The following is a 16,712-nucleotide window of genomic DNA, read 5'->3' as shown; positions in this document are numbered from 1 at the left end:
GATTAGGGTCAAAATGGAGATCTTCTTGTGGAGGCAGAGGGCATGGCTGAGGTAATAAATTAATACTTTCCATCTGTCTTCGCTGGAGAAGAGGATGCTGCCATTGTAGCAGTAAAGAAGGAGGTGGTAGCGATATTAGAGAGGGTAAAAATAGATAAAGAGGAGGTACTTAAAAAAAATTGGCAGTACTCAAAGTAGAAAAGTCACCTGGTCCAAATAGGATGCATCCTACGTTACTAGGGGAAGTAAGGGAGGAAATTGCAGAGGCTCTGGCCACAATCTTCCAATCCTCCTTAGATATCGGGGTGGTGCTAGTGGACTGGAGGATTGCAAATGTTACACCCCATTCAAAAAAAGGGGAGAGGGATAAACCCAGCAATTATAGGCCAGTCAGCCTAATGTTGGTGGTGGGGAAACTTTGAGACAAAAATCTGGACAAAATTAGTTGGCACTTGGAAAAGTATGGGCTAATAAATTAAATTAAGTACAGATTTGTTAAAGGAAAATTGTGTTTTGACTAACTTGATAGAGTTCTTTGATGGAGTAACGGAGAGGCTTGATGAGGGTACTGCGGTTGATGTAGTGTATATCGACTTTCAAAAGGCATTTGATAAAGTGCCACATAATAGACTTGTTAGCAACATTAAAGCCCATGGGATTAAAGGGACAGTGGCAGTATGGATACAAAATTGGCGAAGGGACAGAAAGCAGAGAGCAGTGGTGAACGGTTGTTTTTCAGACTGGAGGGAAGAATACATTGCTGTTCCCCAGGGATCGGTATTAGGACCACTGCTCTTTTTGATGTATGTTAATGACCTGGATTTGGGTATACAGAGTATAATTTCAAAGTTTGCGGATGACATGAAACTCGGAAATGTAGTAACCAATGTGGAGGATAGTAACAGACTTCAGGAGGATATAGACTGGTGATATGGGCAGATGAAATTTAACGCTGAGAAGTGTAAAGTGATACACTTTGGTAGGAAGAATGAGAGGCAATACAAACTAAATGGTACAATGTTAAAGGAAGTGCAGGAACAGAGAGACCTGGGGATGTATGTACACAAATCTTTGACGGTGGCAGGACAAGTTGAGAAGGTTGTTAAAAAAGCATATGGGATCCTTGGCTTTATTAATAGAGGTGTAGAGTACAAAAGCAAGGAAGTTATGCTAAACCTTTATAAAACACTGGTTAGGCCTCAGCTGGAGTATTGTGTTCAAGTCAGGGCACCACACTTTAGGAAAGATGTAAGGCCTTAGAGGGGGTGCAAAAGAGACTTACTAGAATGGTGTCAGGGATGAGGGACTTCAGTTATGTGGACAGATTGGAGAAGCTGGTGGTGTTCTCCTTAGAGCAGAGAAAATTAAGAGGAGATTTGATCAAAGTGTTCAAAATCATGAACGGTGTTGATAGAGTAAGGAAAAACTGTTTCCAGTGGCAGAAGGGTTGGTAACCAGAGGACACAGATTTGAGGTGATTGGCAAAAGAGCCAGAGGTGAAATGAGGAAACATTTTTTTACACAGCGAGTTGTTATGATCTGAAATGCACTGCCTGAAAGGGTGGTGGAAACAGATTCAATAGTAACTTTCAAAAGGGAATTGGATAAATACTTGAAGGGAAAAAAATTAAAGGCCTGTGGGGAAAGAGCAGGGGAGTGGGACTAATTGGATAGCTTTTTCAAAGAGCCAGTCCAGGCACGATGGACCGAATGGCATCCTTTTGAGCTGTACCATACTATGAGACTATGAAGTTAAAGTGGGTCCCAGTGGAATAAACTCTACTTTTATTTAACAGAGGAATTGTCGAAAGACCTCACTTTATTTTCTGCTTCCCAATTACCAGAAAACGACATTACTGGCAAGTATAGATTGGAGTAGGTGCTTACCTCACCTATGGACAGAAAAAATGGTATTCTGCTCTGCTAGTGAGTGTTTCCATTTGTGCTGTGACGTTATTGCTTCTGGAAGTACCAGCACAACTCACTTAGTGTCACTAAGATTGAGACCATCCGTTCAGCTGCCTCTGCTGCATCCCTCCCCCTTGCTCACCAAGCCAAATGTCCCTCAAGGTTTCCACCTGCCTTGGCTCTGAATTTCTGTACTATCTCCCCATATGCCCTCTCCAAGCTCGTCTTGTCCATGAGACCCATCTCCTGCTGTCTTGACCCCATTCCCAATAAACTGCTGATCATCCAACTTCCGTTCCTGTCCCCCTCCCTTTCAAAACCGCTGTCATCAGCCCTCTCCTCAAAAACCCACCCTCAACCCCTCTGTCCTTGTAAACTACCATCCCAGCTCCAACCTCGGATTCCTCTCAAGTCCTTGAATGTGTGGTCGCCTCCTAAATCCATGCCAATCTTTCTCGTAACCACATGTTAGAATCTCTCCAATCAGGTTTCTGCCTCTGTCGAGCACTGAAACTAATCGAAGTCACAAATGAAAGCCTTTGTGACTGTGACCGTGATGCAATATCCCTCCTTGTCCTTCTTGAACTCTCTGCAGCCTTTGACACGATTGCCCACACCATCCTTCTCCAATGCCTCCGCTCCATTGTCTCGCTCAGAGTGACTGCCCTCGCTTGGTTCCACTCTTACCTATACAATCAAAGCCAGAGCATCTCCAGCAATGGCTTTCCTTCCTGCCCTGTACTACCTTTGGGGTCCTCCCGAGATCTATCCTTGGCCCCCTTGTCTTTCTCATCTACGTGCTGCGTCTTGGCAACATCATCTGAAGACATGGGGTCAAGTTCAATGTATGTGCTGACAACACCCAGTTATACCTCTCCACCACCTCTCTCGAACCCTCCACTGCCTCTATGTTGTCAGCTTGCTTGTGAGACATCCAGTCTTGGAGGAGCAGCATTTTAATCCTATTAAACATTAGGAAGACTGAAGTCATCATCTTCAGCCCCCATCACAAACTATGCACCCTTGTCACTGATTCCATTCCCCTCTGGCCACTATCTCAGGTTGAAGCCGACTGTTCACAACCTCGGCATCCTATTTGACCCAAAGCTGAGCTTCCAACCCCATATTCTCTCCATCACGAGCACGGCCTCCATAACATCACCCGTCTCCGCCTCCACCTCAGCCCATTTGCTGCCAAAACCCTCGACCATGTTTTTGTCGCCTCAAAACTCAACTGTTACAATGGTGCTCCTGGCCGGTCTCCCATCCTCCACCCTCCATAAAAATCAACTCATCCAACGCTCTGCTGCCCATATTCTATCCCGCACCAAGTCCCACTCACCCATCACCACTGTGCTCGCTGACCCACATTGGCTCCCTGTCCCCCAACACCTCAAATTTAAAGTTCTCATCCTCATGTTTAAATCCCTTCATGGGCTCGTCCCTCGCTATCTCTATAACCTTCTCCAAACCCTGCAACCCTCTGAGAATTTTGAGTTCCTCCAACTCTTACGCATCCTGAAATTCTTTTGCCCACCATTGGCAGATGTGCATTAGCCATCTAGATTTGTAGTATCATAGATTGTTTAGGGTGGTGGATGGGGTGCCAATCAAGCGGGCTGCATTGTCCTGGATGGTGTCGAGCTTCTTGAGTGTTGTTGGAGCTGTGCTCATCCAGGCAAGTGTAGAGTATTCCATCCCACTCCTGACTTGTGCCTTGTAGATGGTGGAAAGGCTTTGGGGAGTCAGGAGGTGAGTCAATTGCCACAAAATACCCAGCCTCTGACCTGCTCTTGCAGCCACAGTATTTATATGGCTGGTCCAGTTAAGTTTCTGATCAACGGTGACCCCCAGGATGTTGATGGTGGGGGATTCGGCAATGGTAATGCCGTTGAATGTCAAGGGGAGGCGGTTAGACTCTCTCTTGTTGGAGGTGGTCATTGCCTGGCACTTGTCTGGCGCGAATGTTACTTGCCACTTATCAGCCCAAGCCTGGATGTTGCCCAGGTCTTGTTGCATGCGGGCACGGACTGCTTCATTATTTGAGGGGTAGTGAATGGAACAGAACACTCTGCAATTATTGAACCACAATGAAAGCCTTTTCCCCAACAAATGTGCAATGTTGTGTTTTCAACCAGTTGACCTGAACTTTCATACAAACAAAAAGGCAAAAATGGCACAGATTCCGGCGAATGGGAAAGATACAAAGATCAACAAAGGGTCACAAAACAGATAGTCAGAGCTACAAAAAGAGAGTACAAATGAAACTTGCAAGGGATATCAAAACCAATACGAAGAACTTTTATAGTTACATTAGGAAAAAGAGGGTGGTCAGGAGCCCCTTAAAAACTGAAAATGAGGATATTGTCATTGACAATGAGGGAATGGCAGACATGTTGAACGATTACTTTGCATCAGTATTTACAGTAGAAAAAGAGGATAGCATGCTGGAAATCCCAAGAAAACTAATATTGAATCGGGGACAGGGACTCGATAAAATGAATACAAGTAAAGCAACAGTAATGAAGAAAATAATAGCACTAGAGAGTGACAAATCCCCAGGACCAGATGGTTTCCATCCCAGGGTTTTAAAGGAAATAGATGAGCACATTGCAGATGCCCTAACTATAATCTTTCAAAGTTCTCTAGATTCAGGAACTGTCCCTCTAGATTGGAAAATTGCACATGTCACTCCGCTTTTTAAGAAAGGAGAGAAAGGGAAACCAGGGAATTATAGACCAGTTAGCCTAACATCTGTTGTGGGGAAAATGCTGGAGTCTATAATTAAGGATAGGGTGACTGAACACCTCGAGAATTTTCAGTTAATCAGAGAGAGCCAGCATGGATTTGTGAAAGGTAGATCGTGCCTGACAAACCTTATTGAATTTTTTGAAGAGGTGACTAAATTAGTGGACAGGGGAATGTCAATGGATGTTATTTATATGGACTTCCAGAAGGCATTTGATAAGGTCCCACATAAGAGACTGTTAGCTAAGATAGAAGCCCATGGAATCGAGGGAAATGTACGGACTTGGTTCGGAAGTTGGCTGAGTGAAAGGCGACAGAGAGTAGGGATAATGGGTAGGTACTCACATTGGCAGGATGTGACTAGTGGAGTCCCGCAGGGATCTGTCTTCGGGCCTCAATTATTCACAATATTTATTAACGACTTAGATGAAGGCAGAGAAAGTCTCATATCTAAGTTTGTCGATGACACAAAGATTGGTGGCATTGTAAGCTGTGTAGATGAAAACATAAAATTACAAAGCGATATTGATAGATTAGGTGAATGGGCAAAACTGTGGCAAATGGAATTCAATGTAGACAAATGTGAGGTCATCCACTTTGGATCAAAAAATGATAGAACAGGGTACTTTCTAAATGGTAAAAAGTTAAAAACAGTGGATGTCCAAAGGGACTTAGGGGTTCAGGTACATAGATCATTGAAGTGTCATGAACAGGTGCAGAAATTAATCAATAAGGCTAATGGAATGCTGGCCATTATATCGAGAGGACTAGAGTACAAAGGGGCAGAAGTTATGCTGCAGCTATATAAAACCCTGGTTAGACCGCACCTGGAGTACTGTGAGCAGTTCTGGGCACCGCACCTTCGGAAGGACATATTGGCCTTGGAGGGAGTGCAGCGTAGGTTTACTAGAATGATGCCCGGACTTCAAGGGTTAAGTTACGAGGAGAGATTACACAAATTGGGGTTGTATTCTCTGGAGTTTCGAAGGTTAAGGGGTGATCTGATCGAAGATTATAAGATATTAAGGGGAATGGATCGGGTGGATAGAGAGAAACTATTTCCGCTGGTTGGGGATTCTAGAAGTAAGGGGCACAGTCTAAAAATTAGAGCCAGACCTTTCAGGAGTGAGATTAGAAAACATTTCTACACACAAAGGGTGGTAGAATTTGGAACTCTCTTCTGCAAACAGCAATTGATACTAGCTCAATTGCTAAATTTAAATCTGAGATAGATAGCTTTTTGGCAACCAAAGGTATTAAGGGATATGGGCCAAAGGCAGGTATATGGAGTTAGATCACAGATCAACCATGATCTTATCAAATGGCGGAGCAGGCACGAGGGGATGAATGGCCTCCTCCTGTTCCTATGTTCATTTTACTCAAGAAACCATTTACATTTCTCGAATGATTTATTAAGTGCACAAAGCAGTTTTATAACACTGCTAGTTATGAATTGTGCCTTCCCTACAATCATGATATTATATAATTTATATGATTTTCAGTGATTAGCAAAAATAATTAATATAACTGTTACACTAAACCTTTTGGTGGCAGTTCCAAAAACGCAGCATAAAGCTGCTGGTGGATGCCAGTACCAGCATAAGTGAAATACCTTCATTAGATTGTCTCACATCATTTGCACTTTAATTGCTAGTGGTATAAATGCCATTGTTGTTGACTTTTCAGTTTTATTTTAGTTTAAAAAAAAGATATTAAAGCAGCTAACAATGCTGCCATTTTATTTTTATCAATAGAAAAGAGCTGACTGTCCTCATAACTTACCTGAACTGGTTTAAAAAAACCTTAACAGCAGTCAGAGGCTAGGAAGTTGTACTCCTGGTATGTATTTTGGTACACATGTATGGAGTTTTGGCCATCCCATTCCACAGTAATGTGTGTGAGCAGTATAATACTTACATGATAGTCCAATACTGTCAATGCTACTCTAATAGATGAAGTATAACAACAGCATAACATTGCAACATTATGGTAAGCCCATCTTGCAGCTCACAAGAAGCAGGAACAGAATGTTGGAACAAAGATCAATCAGAATCCATACCAACTCTGTCCCACACCCACTTATCCGTGAGAAATAAAAGTAGAGATGACCTCATCCATCTCAGTTATGATGTTCTCTTTACTGAGAAACATAGGATCTTCAAAATCTTTGTTTTTGTTGAGTGAACAACTATTGTCTCCACCAAGGGGATGACTAAAGATCACTAGTAATTTTGGATCATTGTTCCATGACATAGGCCAATAATAATAACTATGCCTAGCATGGTTTCTATGGTTTCTTGCATGAGCAAGAGAGGTTTCTTCTTAGTTTTCTTCATGCATGATTTGTAAGTAATTTCTGTAAATCCTGATTGCTAATTTGAGAAACATTGTGGGGCAGTTGTGAATTGTTCTGCTGTTAATAAGAACATAATAATTCGCTCCCTTCACCACCGGCGCACCGTGGAGCAGGAGTAGGCCATATGGCGCCTCGAGCCTGCATCACCATTCAATTAGATCATGGCTGATCTTCAACCTCAACTCCACTTTCCCACCCGATGCCCATATCCCTTGATTCCCCTGGAGTCCAAAAATCTATCTATCTCAGCCTCGAGTATACTCAATGACTCAGCATCCACAGCCCTCTGCGGTAGAGAATTCCAAAGATTCACAACCCTCTGAATGAAGAAATTCCGCCTCATCTCAGTCTTAAATGACTGACCACTTATCCTGAGACTATGCCCCCTAGTTCTAGACTTGCCAGCCAGAGGAAACAACCTCTCAGCATCTACGCTGTCAAGCACCCTCAGAATCTTATGTGTTTCAATGAGATATGCAATGATGTCAGACTTCCAGTTAGGCGGGAACGCTTTGATTGTTCCATATGCTGAGTTTTTGAGATCTCTCACAGCCTTTCCAGCACGAATAACAAGCCTGCTGCACCTCAGGGTTCTGTAGTTGCTCCAGGGCCACCTAACACTGTAGCTGGTTTAAAAGGACAATATTTCTTCTGTGTGTTAGCTGTAGCAAAATCATAAACCTGTTTAGAAAGAATGGATTTATAACTTTGTTACACCTAATACACAGAGGAATCTTCCTTCACAGTAATTATAGCAACATATTTGCCCAGTGTACACAAAATATTACATTTGACACAGTAACTGGCTCGCTAGATGCAGTCCCTCCAGCTCAGTTGATAATGATACCATTGCACAAGGTGAAAAGGCTTTGGTCAACAAGCATGCTTGCTCCTGCCTCCAAATTTGCAGATGACACAAAACTTGGAAGTGTAGTGAACTGTGAGGAGGATAGTGATAGATTTCAAGAGGGTATAGACGTGCTGGTGAAATGGGCGGACACATGACAGATGAAATTTATCACAGAAAATTGCGAAGTGATACATTTCAGTAGGAAGAATGAGGAGAGGCAATATAAACTAGAGGGCACAACTCTAAAAGGGGTACCGGAACAGACAGATATGGGAGTATATGTGCACACATCGTTGAAGGTGACAGGGCAGGTTGAGAAAGTAGTTAAAAAAGCATATGGGATCCTGGGCTTTATAAATGGAGGCATAGAGTACAAAAGCATGGAAGTCATGATGAACCTTTATAAAACACTGGTTCAATCACAACTGGAGCATTGTGTCCAGTTCTGGGCACCGCACTTTAGGAAAGATGTGAAGGCCTTAGGGAGGATGCAGAAAAGAATCCAGGGATGATGGACTTTAGTTACGTGGATAGACTGGAGAAGCTGGGGTTGTTCTCCTTGGGACAGAGAAGATTGAGAGGAGATTTGATAGAGGTATTTAAAATCATGAAGGGTCTAGACAGAATAGATGGAGAGAAACTGTTCCCATTGACAGAAGGGTCAAGGATCAGAGGACTTAGATTTAAGGTGATTGGCAAAAGAACCAAAGGTGACATGAGAAAAAACTTTGTTACGCAGCGAGTGGTTATGTTCTGGAATGCACCGCCAGGGAGGGTGGTAGAGGCTGATTCAATTGTGCCTTTCAAAAGGGAACAGGCTAAGTACTTGAAAGGAAAAAATATTGCAGAGCTAGGGGGATAGGGTGGGGGAGTGGGTCTAGCTGGATTGCTCTTGCATGGAGCTGGCATGGACTCGATGGGCCAAATGGCCTCCTTCCGTGCTGTAATCTCTGTATGAATCTATGACAAGGATAAGAATTGGCTGCTTGAGGAGCATCCTCTTGCAGACATGCTGGAAGATTCATCTGCACTAGGTATTTTACTGTGGTAAGTCTCACATAGCGCATGGCAAATTTTGTGACATGGCTACTTTAGTGTTTCAAGTTCCAGCAGCATCCAGCATCAATCAGATTCCAGCACCGATACTCATTACCAGCAATAGGACTTCCTAACTTACTATCTGTGGCAAATATTGTGAGCTGTACAGTTCTAAGTGAATCTTGTGAAGCCAATTGATTTTTCTAAGAATTGCAGGATTGCATTCTATCTTCTACAAGCAGGAGAGGACGGGGAGAGGAATGTGCTTTTGCAGAATGTAAGCAAGAAGACAAGACTATTTCTCATCATTCTGTTAATTAGGGATCCATCCTTATCTTAATTGATGCCTATCACTCCTGCATAGCTACATAGCGAGGATTTCATATCCCATAGTGGCCGGTTAATCAAGGACAGTCAGAATGGATTTGTAAAGGGAAGGTCATGTCTGACTAATTTGATTGAATTTTTTGAGGAGGTAATAAGGAGGGTCGATGAGGGTAACACATTTGATGTAGTGAACGTGGATTTTAGCAGGGCTTTTGACGAGGTCCCACATGGCAGACTGGTCAAAAAAGTAAAAGCCCATGGGATCCAAGGGACAGTGGCTAGTTGGATCCAAAATTGGCTCAGTGGCAGGAAGCAAAGGGTAATGGTTGACGGATATTTTTGAGACTGTAAGTCTGTTTCCAGTGGGGTTCCGCAAGGCTCGGTACTAGGTCCCTCCTTTTTGTGGTATATATTAATGATTTGAACTTGAATGTGAAGGGCTTGATCGAGAAGTTTGCAGATGATACAAAAGTTGGCCATGTGGAGGAAAGCTGTCGACTGCAGGAAGATATCAATAGACTGGCCAGGTGGGCAGAAAATTGGCAAATGGAATTCAATCCAGAGAAGTTTGAGGTAATGCATTTGGGGAGGGCAAACAAGGCAAGGGAGTACACAATAAATGGGAGGATACTGAGAGGTGTAGAGGAACAAAGGGACCTTGGAGTGCATGTGCACAGATCCCTGAAGGTAGCAGGACAGGTAGATAAGGTGGTTAAAAAGACATACGGGATACTTTCCTTTATTAGCCGAGGCATAGAATATGCCTCGGCTAATAAAGGAAAGTCCTCTCTATCTCTGTTTTTTTTGTTTGTTGTTTTTTTTGGTGATTTGTATATTCTGAGACCTGGCAGGTAACACCTGTCTGTCTGCACACTGATTGCCTTGGCAACGGGCAGTTGAAAAAACTGTCTGTAATCACCAAGCATTGTTCTGTGAATTATAAATGCGATTTCATTTCGAGGATTTCATTTTCACATCGTTCACCTGAGGAAGGAGGTAGCCTCCGAAAGCTTGTGAATTTAAAATAAAATTGCTGGACTATAACTTGGTGTTGTAAAATTGTTTACAATAGAATATAAGAGCAAGGAGGTTATGCTGGAACTGTATAAAACACTAGTTAGGCGACAGCTAGAGTACTGCGTACAATTCTGGTCACCACATTACAGGAAAGATATGATTACACTAGAGAGGGTACAGAGGAGATTTACGAGGATCTTGCCAGGGCTGGAGAATTTTAGCTATGAGAAAAGATTGGATAGGCTGGGGTCGTTTTCTTTGGAACAGAAGAGGCTGAGGGGAGATTTAAGACGGGCCTAGATAGATTGGATAGGGAGGATCTATTTCCTTTAGCAGAGGGGTCAGTTGTTACATTTTTGGGGATTTTCTGCTCTTAGTCTCAATTATTTTGGCTCTCAAATCTTAGATCATTTTGAGGGCATATCCCCATACCTTCAAGAGTGCTACCCTAGACTTGAGATCTAAATAAGCTTTCAGTAATGTGCCTGATATACTGAACAGCAAACCCTGTCTGGTAATTATATTTAAGCTTCTGGAATTTCACTATGTCTTCACATGATCTCTCTCCAGTCTTCAAAAGTGGTAGAGAATTACATCAGACCTCATTCTAAGTTTAAAATATTAAGCAAATTCATTAAGCAAACAATGTCCAAGTAAATAATCCATCAGTAATATAATACAATTATATACTTAAGTAGACAGTCTATTCTATAACTCCTTGAGTGGAAAAAAAAGCCACAATCTTGATTATTTTTACATATAGGTTGTCCTTTCCTTTCTTATAATTTTTTTGACTATGGGAGCTAGCTCGTTCACCTTATCTTTTCCTATGAAGATTCTCTTATACCATCTCTGTTAATAAACAGATACAGCCACTTATATACCCATTTGGTAGCTGCCATGGCTTATTTGGATTTTCATAACTGACACTTGAGCCCCGATATGAAGTCAGTGCAGGGCCAGGACGAGCGGGAGTCCCCCACGAACTCCTCGGAGTGAGGTCCGGGCCATTCTAACTCCTAGGCCTCATTTGAATAGTTCAGATCTGCCTCCTGCCCGAAACCAGCGGGAGTAACGTCATGGCCAGCTTTTGCTTTCGGTTCGGAAACTGCGCGATTTGCGCATTTCAGAATAAAAATTACATAGGGGTCCGAATTTTGTCATCAGACCCCAACATTTTAAATATTTATTATATATCCACACTCCCAAAAACTCAGGAGTTAAAATGGCAGGGGTGGGGGCTAGTGAAAAGGATTGGCAAACAAGGTGACCTGTTTTGGAAGGCTCCAAGATGCACTAACAAAGCTTGAAGTGCATCTTGGGTATTATAAGGAATTCAGGATTGAACTTGACAAAAGAATCGACACGAGACTAGTCAACTTGTAACAAGTTGGAATGATTTATTAAGTATAAAAGTATAAAACTTAACAACACCAGGCAGTAATTTACAGGCTCAGACAGGCTTTACTTCCTGTTCTCACCGTGGACCGCGAAGCACGCTAGGACTCGTCACGTGGTCTTCTCTTGCCTGTCGTGTTGCTGTGAGGCTGTCCTTGTGATGGTCTCATTCTCCACTGTGTCAAGGGTTTTTGGCTAGCTTCTTTTCTACAGTTTCCAGTGCCTGGGTCTCCTTGGTGTGATGTGATTTGTACTTGATGTGATTAAGTTAGTCCTGGCTCCTTCCAGGGGTGATGTGTTGTGATGTGGTTTGTACTTGATGTGATTTGTACATACAAGCTATTTTATCAGTTACGGACCAAAATCGGTTTGATCTGTCCTTGTGATTACATGAATCATTCTCCTAAGCCAGCATGAGCAGTTTCAGGTACATTCACAGTTTGCAGTCAAAAAGTTCATCCAGAGCTTAAAATCCAACATTTTAAAATTGAATATTTACATGATTTTCCCACAGTATGCATCTTTATTAACAAAGTCTACATCAATACTTTTAATGGTGAGCAATTTTCCTTTCATTCCAGAAGAGGTATTACACCGAGAGTCAAGTGATTTAGACACTGTAGACAACAATAGATCAGCAAAAAATAAACCTCCCTATTGGCTTTGCCTCCTCCACTTCTGGCAATGACTGGTCACTGCTTCCACCATTGGAACTCCCAGCAAATTTTAAGCCAGTGGGAACTCATCTCATTGGACATTTGGGCAAGACAAGTTGTTAGAAAGAGTTTCATTTTGCTCCTCCAAAGCTCAAATGAATGATTTTCTCAAGACAGCGAGGGATTGTGCAGATCAGAGAACTCTTTGCAAACAAATTATAGAAACTACAGCTGTTGCAGGTTATAGAGTCTGAGAAAACTCAGATCCTATTATTCTGCTGCCCTAAGCTTAAGTTTTTGACTCTAACTAACTTGATCTGTGTGTCATGAATTCCTTTATATTGATGGAAAAGTTCAAGATGATTGCGCTATAATATTTCAGATTCAGGATACTGGCAGATAGCCATGGATTGCAAACATATGTATTTTAATATAGAGATTCTCAGTGGAAAGAATCTGTTAACTAGCTTTGGTCTTACATTGGCATCCACAGTATTCATTTGGTTCCATTATTTGTTAATTACAGGTTGCAGTCATCAAGTTTCTGTTTCACGTCAAACATTCTATAAGCCAACAAATACTTGCCACAATGTGATGTGAGAAATAATTGCCTTAGGGATCTTAGGTTCTGAAAAGTCTGATTTGATTCAATTCAGACTCCAATGGAAACAAACTTTGCTTCAGTATATTTTATAAAAGCATTTTTTTGAATTAGTTCAGAAGTGTTTTATAATGGATCTATTCATTTTCCAGACCACCTTTCCATCACTGTATCAGACACTCTGTTTGGAAGATATGGACCTTTGGCTCACTTTCTCTCAAAGTTCAACCTGTGAACAAAACATCCCGACATCTATCGCTAGAAGAATCACTCTTTTTCAACAGGTATGTTGCCACAGTATTTTATAAGTAATGATAGAGCTGAAGAACAAGTTTTTTTTAAAAAGAAAGGAAACACTGTTTCGAGAATCTAGAGATGTAAATGGTATTTTATTTAGATTTTATAACTGAGAGAAAATAATTAAAACATTTACTTTAGTTAACTCCTTGAACTTGAATTTATTACACATTTTACAAAAATGTAGCCACGGGTAAATAAAAATTCCACATGATATTAATAAATTGTGCCAAAACTTGTCATGTCAGAAGAAGGGGTTAAAATAATTATCTATATTTTGAATGTGGATCTTCAACAAAACAACAAGCGTAAAGGCAGACCTGCGAATGTATGGGTAAATACATTGATCCCATGCTCCCAGTAAGGAGATACACTCAAAGGGAGTATGGATCAGAGAATCAGCGATACAGTGTTGTGGCCTTATCTTTCACTATAACTCCCTTTGAGCATGACTCCCTGCTGGCGGGTGCATGGGACTGCTGAATCAGCCCTGTAAAATAGAATCATAAAAAAGGTTACAGCACAGAAGGAGGCCATTTGGCCCATTGAGTCCGTGCCGGCTCTATGTAAGAGCAATCCAGCTGGTCCCACTCCCCTGCTCTTTCCCTGTAGCCCTGCAAATTTTTTCCTTTCAGGTACTTATCCAGTTCCCTTTTGAAGGCATTGATTGAATCTACCTCCACCACCCCTTCGGGCAGTGCATTCCAGATCCTAACCACTCGCTGCGTAAAAAAGTTTATCCTCACGTCACCTTTGGTTCTTTTGCCATTCACCTTAAATCTAGGTCCTCTGGTCCTTGACCCTTCCGCCAATGGGAACAGTTTCTCTCTATCTGCTCTGTCTAGACCCTTCATGATCTTGAATACCTCTATCAAATCTCCTCACAACCGTCTCTGTTCCAAGGAGAACAACCCCAGCTTCTTCGGTCTATCCACATAATTAAAGTCCCTTATTCCTGGAATCATTCCAGTAAATCGCTTCTGAACCCTCTCTAAGGCCTTCACATCTTTCCTAAAGTGCATTGCCAAGAACTGGACACAGTACTCCAGTTGTGGCCGAACCAGTTTTATAAAGGTTCATCATGACTTCCATACTTTTGTACCCTATGCCTCTCTTTATAAAGCCCAGGATCCCGTATGCTTTTTTAACCACTTTCTCAACCTGCCCTACCACCTTCATTGATTTGTGCACATATACCCCCAGATCTCTCTGTTCCTGTACCCCTTTTAGAATTGTGCCCACTAGTTTATATTGCCTCTCCTCATTCTTCCTACTGAAATGTACCACTTTGCATTTTTCTGCGTTAAATTACATCTGCCATGTGTCCGCCCATGCCACCAGCCTGTCTATACCCTCTTGAAGTCTATCACTATCCTCCTCACTACACTTCCAAGTTTTGTGTCATCTGCAAATTTTGAAATTGTGCCCTGTACACCCAAGTCCAAGTCATTAATATATATCAAGAAAAGCAATGGTCCCAGCACTGACCTCTAGGGAACATTATGGTACACCTCCCTCCAGTCCGAAAACAACTGTTCACCACTAGTCTCTGTTTCCTGTCCCTTAGCCAATTCTGTATCCATGTAGCAACTGCCCCCTTTATTCCATGGGCCGCAGTCTTGATGATAAGCCTACCGTGCTGCACTTTATCCTTTTTTAAAAATTTGTTCTTGGGATGTGGGCAACATTGAGAAAATAGTAATGGGTCTTTTCCTTGAGCTGCTGCAGTACTTGTGATGACGATGCTCTCACAATGGTGCTTGATAGGGCAGTCCAGGATTTTGACCCAACAATGATGAAGGAACAGTGGTATATGTACAAATAAGAATGATCTGTGACTTGGAGGGGAACTTGCAAGTGTTGTTCTCATTTTGGTGCTCTGTTGAACTTCTTGGTGGTGGAGGTTGTAGGGCTAGGAAGTGCTGTTGAAGTAAGCTTGGCAAGTTGCTATAGTGCATCCTGTAGACCGTACATATTACAGCCACTGTGTCCTGGTAGTGGAGGGAGTAGATACTGAGCTCAGTGACAGGGCACTGATCAGGTGGACTGCTTTGCCCTGGATGATGTCGAGCTCATTGTGTGTTGTTGTGGCTATTCCATCCTACTCCTGACTTCAGCCTTGTAGATAGTGGAGAGCAATTGATTGGTCAGGGAGTGAATCACTTGTCACAGAGTACTCAGCCTCTGCGCTGCTTTTGTAGCCATGGTGTTGACAGGGTTGGTCCAGTTAAGCTACTTGCCAGTGATAACTGGAGGATGTTGATGTAGGAACGTAGGGAGGGACTTGGAGATGGTGGTACGGCTGAAGGTCGGGAGAGGTGATTGGACCTTTTCTGGTTGGAAATGGTCATTATCTGGCAGTTCTGTGATGTGAATGTTACCTGCTGCTTGTTAGCCCTAGCCAGGATGTTGTCCTGAAGCTGCTATAGGCTGTTGTGGGCATCTTCATTCAGCTGTTTAATGTCATGTGAATGGAGCTGAAAATTGTAGAATCATCAGAAAACATTCCCTTTCCAACTCTATAACAATGGCAGTCATTGACGGTCAGCTGAAGATGTTTGGACTAAGGAGGCTACCGTAAGGAAATTTTGCAGTGATATACTGGGGCTGTGATGATGGCCACTGACAATCACACTATCTTCATATGCATCACGTATGACTCCAGCCATTGAAGGGTTTTCCCATTGATCTCAACTCCTCGGTGCCGTACTTGGTTGCATGCTGCCTTGATGTTGAAGGCAGTTACTAAATATGTGCTAGCTGTTCTTGATTAAATGCTCACGAATTTTGTCTCGAATTATGGATTCTAACAATATGCCCTCAACTGACATTAGACTAACTGGTCTAAAGGTCTTGATTTATCCTTCTCTCCCTCTTTAACAAATATGTTACATTCGCTACTCTCCAGTCCCATGGCAAAATTTGCATATAAAGGAGGATTGAAAAATTGTGGTCAGATGCTTACTAAAGTTGGATTCATAAGTGGAAGGGTTAAGTAAAACTTTCATTTTCTTAATTGTTTATCGCTGAAATTCAGTTATAGCACTGTATTTGTTCTCCTTTACAGACAATCAAATAAAATAAAATTCTGGGTTGGATTGGGTTAGACTGAAGACTAAATTATATCCAAGGGACATTTTATTGTTTTCAGCAGACAGGAAACTTAGCTGATGCAAAACAGTTAAAGAGATATGTCATAGCTTTGAACATAGCTGACAATATTTTTCAACATTCTTACAAGGTCCTGTGAGATTTGTTAACACAGATAGCTTTCTCTCAAAACTTTGGTACATCGTCAACTATTTGTTTTTATTCAAAGGTTCTAGTTGTTCAGGCAATAAGACCAGACAGACTTCAAAGTGCCATGGCTCTTTTTGCATCCAAAGCCCTTGGTAAGTGTAATGTTTACTTTACAGCTTTTGGCAGCAGTACCTTTTATCCTCAGTTTAGATTGGTTCCATTTCTAGCTCAAGTTTTTACATATCCTTTTGATCTGAGTACCTACCTCATGTGTTT

The 16,712-nt window shown here is 42.1% G+C and overlaps 1 protein-coding gene across 4 annotated transcripts in view; it reads left to right on the top strand.

Moving 5' to 3' along the window:
- dync2h1 (dynein cytoplasmic 2 heavy chain 1) overlaps positions 1–16,712 on the top strand; it is a 656,363-nt gene that overhangs the window by 368,416 nt on the left and 271,235 nt on the right. For all 4 annotated transcript variants that reach the window (XM_067986146.1, XM_067986147.1, XM_067986148.1 and 1 more), the window contains exons 75-76: positions 13,052–13,183; positions 16,516–16,588. In XM_067986146.1, coding sequence (XP_067842247.1) covers positions 13,052–13,183; positions 16,516–16,588 — 205 coding nt within the window. The remainder of the gene's footprint in view (positions 1–13,051; positions 13,184–16,515; positions 16,589–16,712) is intronic.

Source organism: Heptranchias perlo, chromosome 6 (genome assembly GCF_035084215.1).
Source record: "Heptranchias perlo isolate sHepPer1 chromosome 6, sHepPer1.hap1, whole genome shotgun sequence".
In the NCBI taxonomy this organism is placed as follows: domain Eukaryota; kingdom Metazoa; phylum Chordata; class Chondrichthyes; order Hexanchiformes; family Hexanchidae; genus Heptranchias; species Heptranchias perlo.
This window is presented reverse-complemented; position numbering and strand designations above follow the sequence as displayed.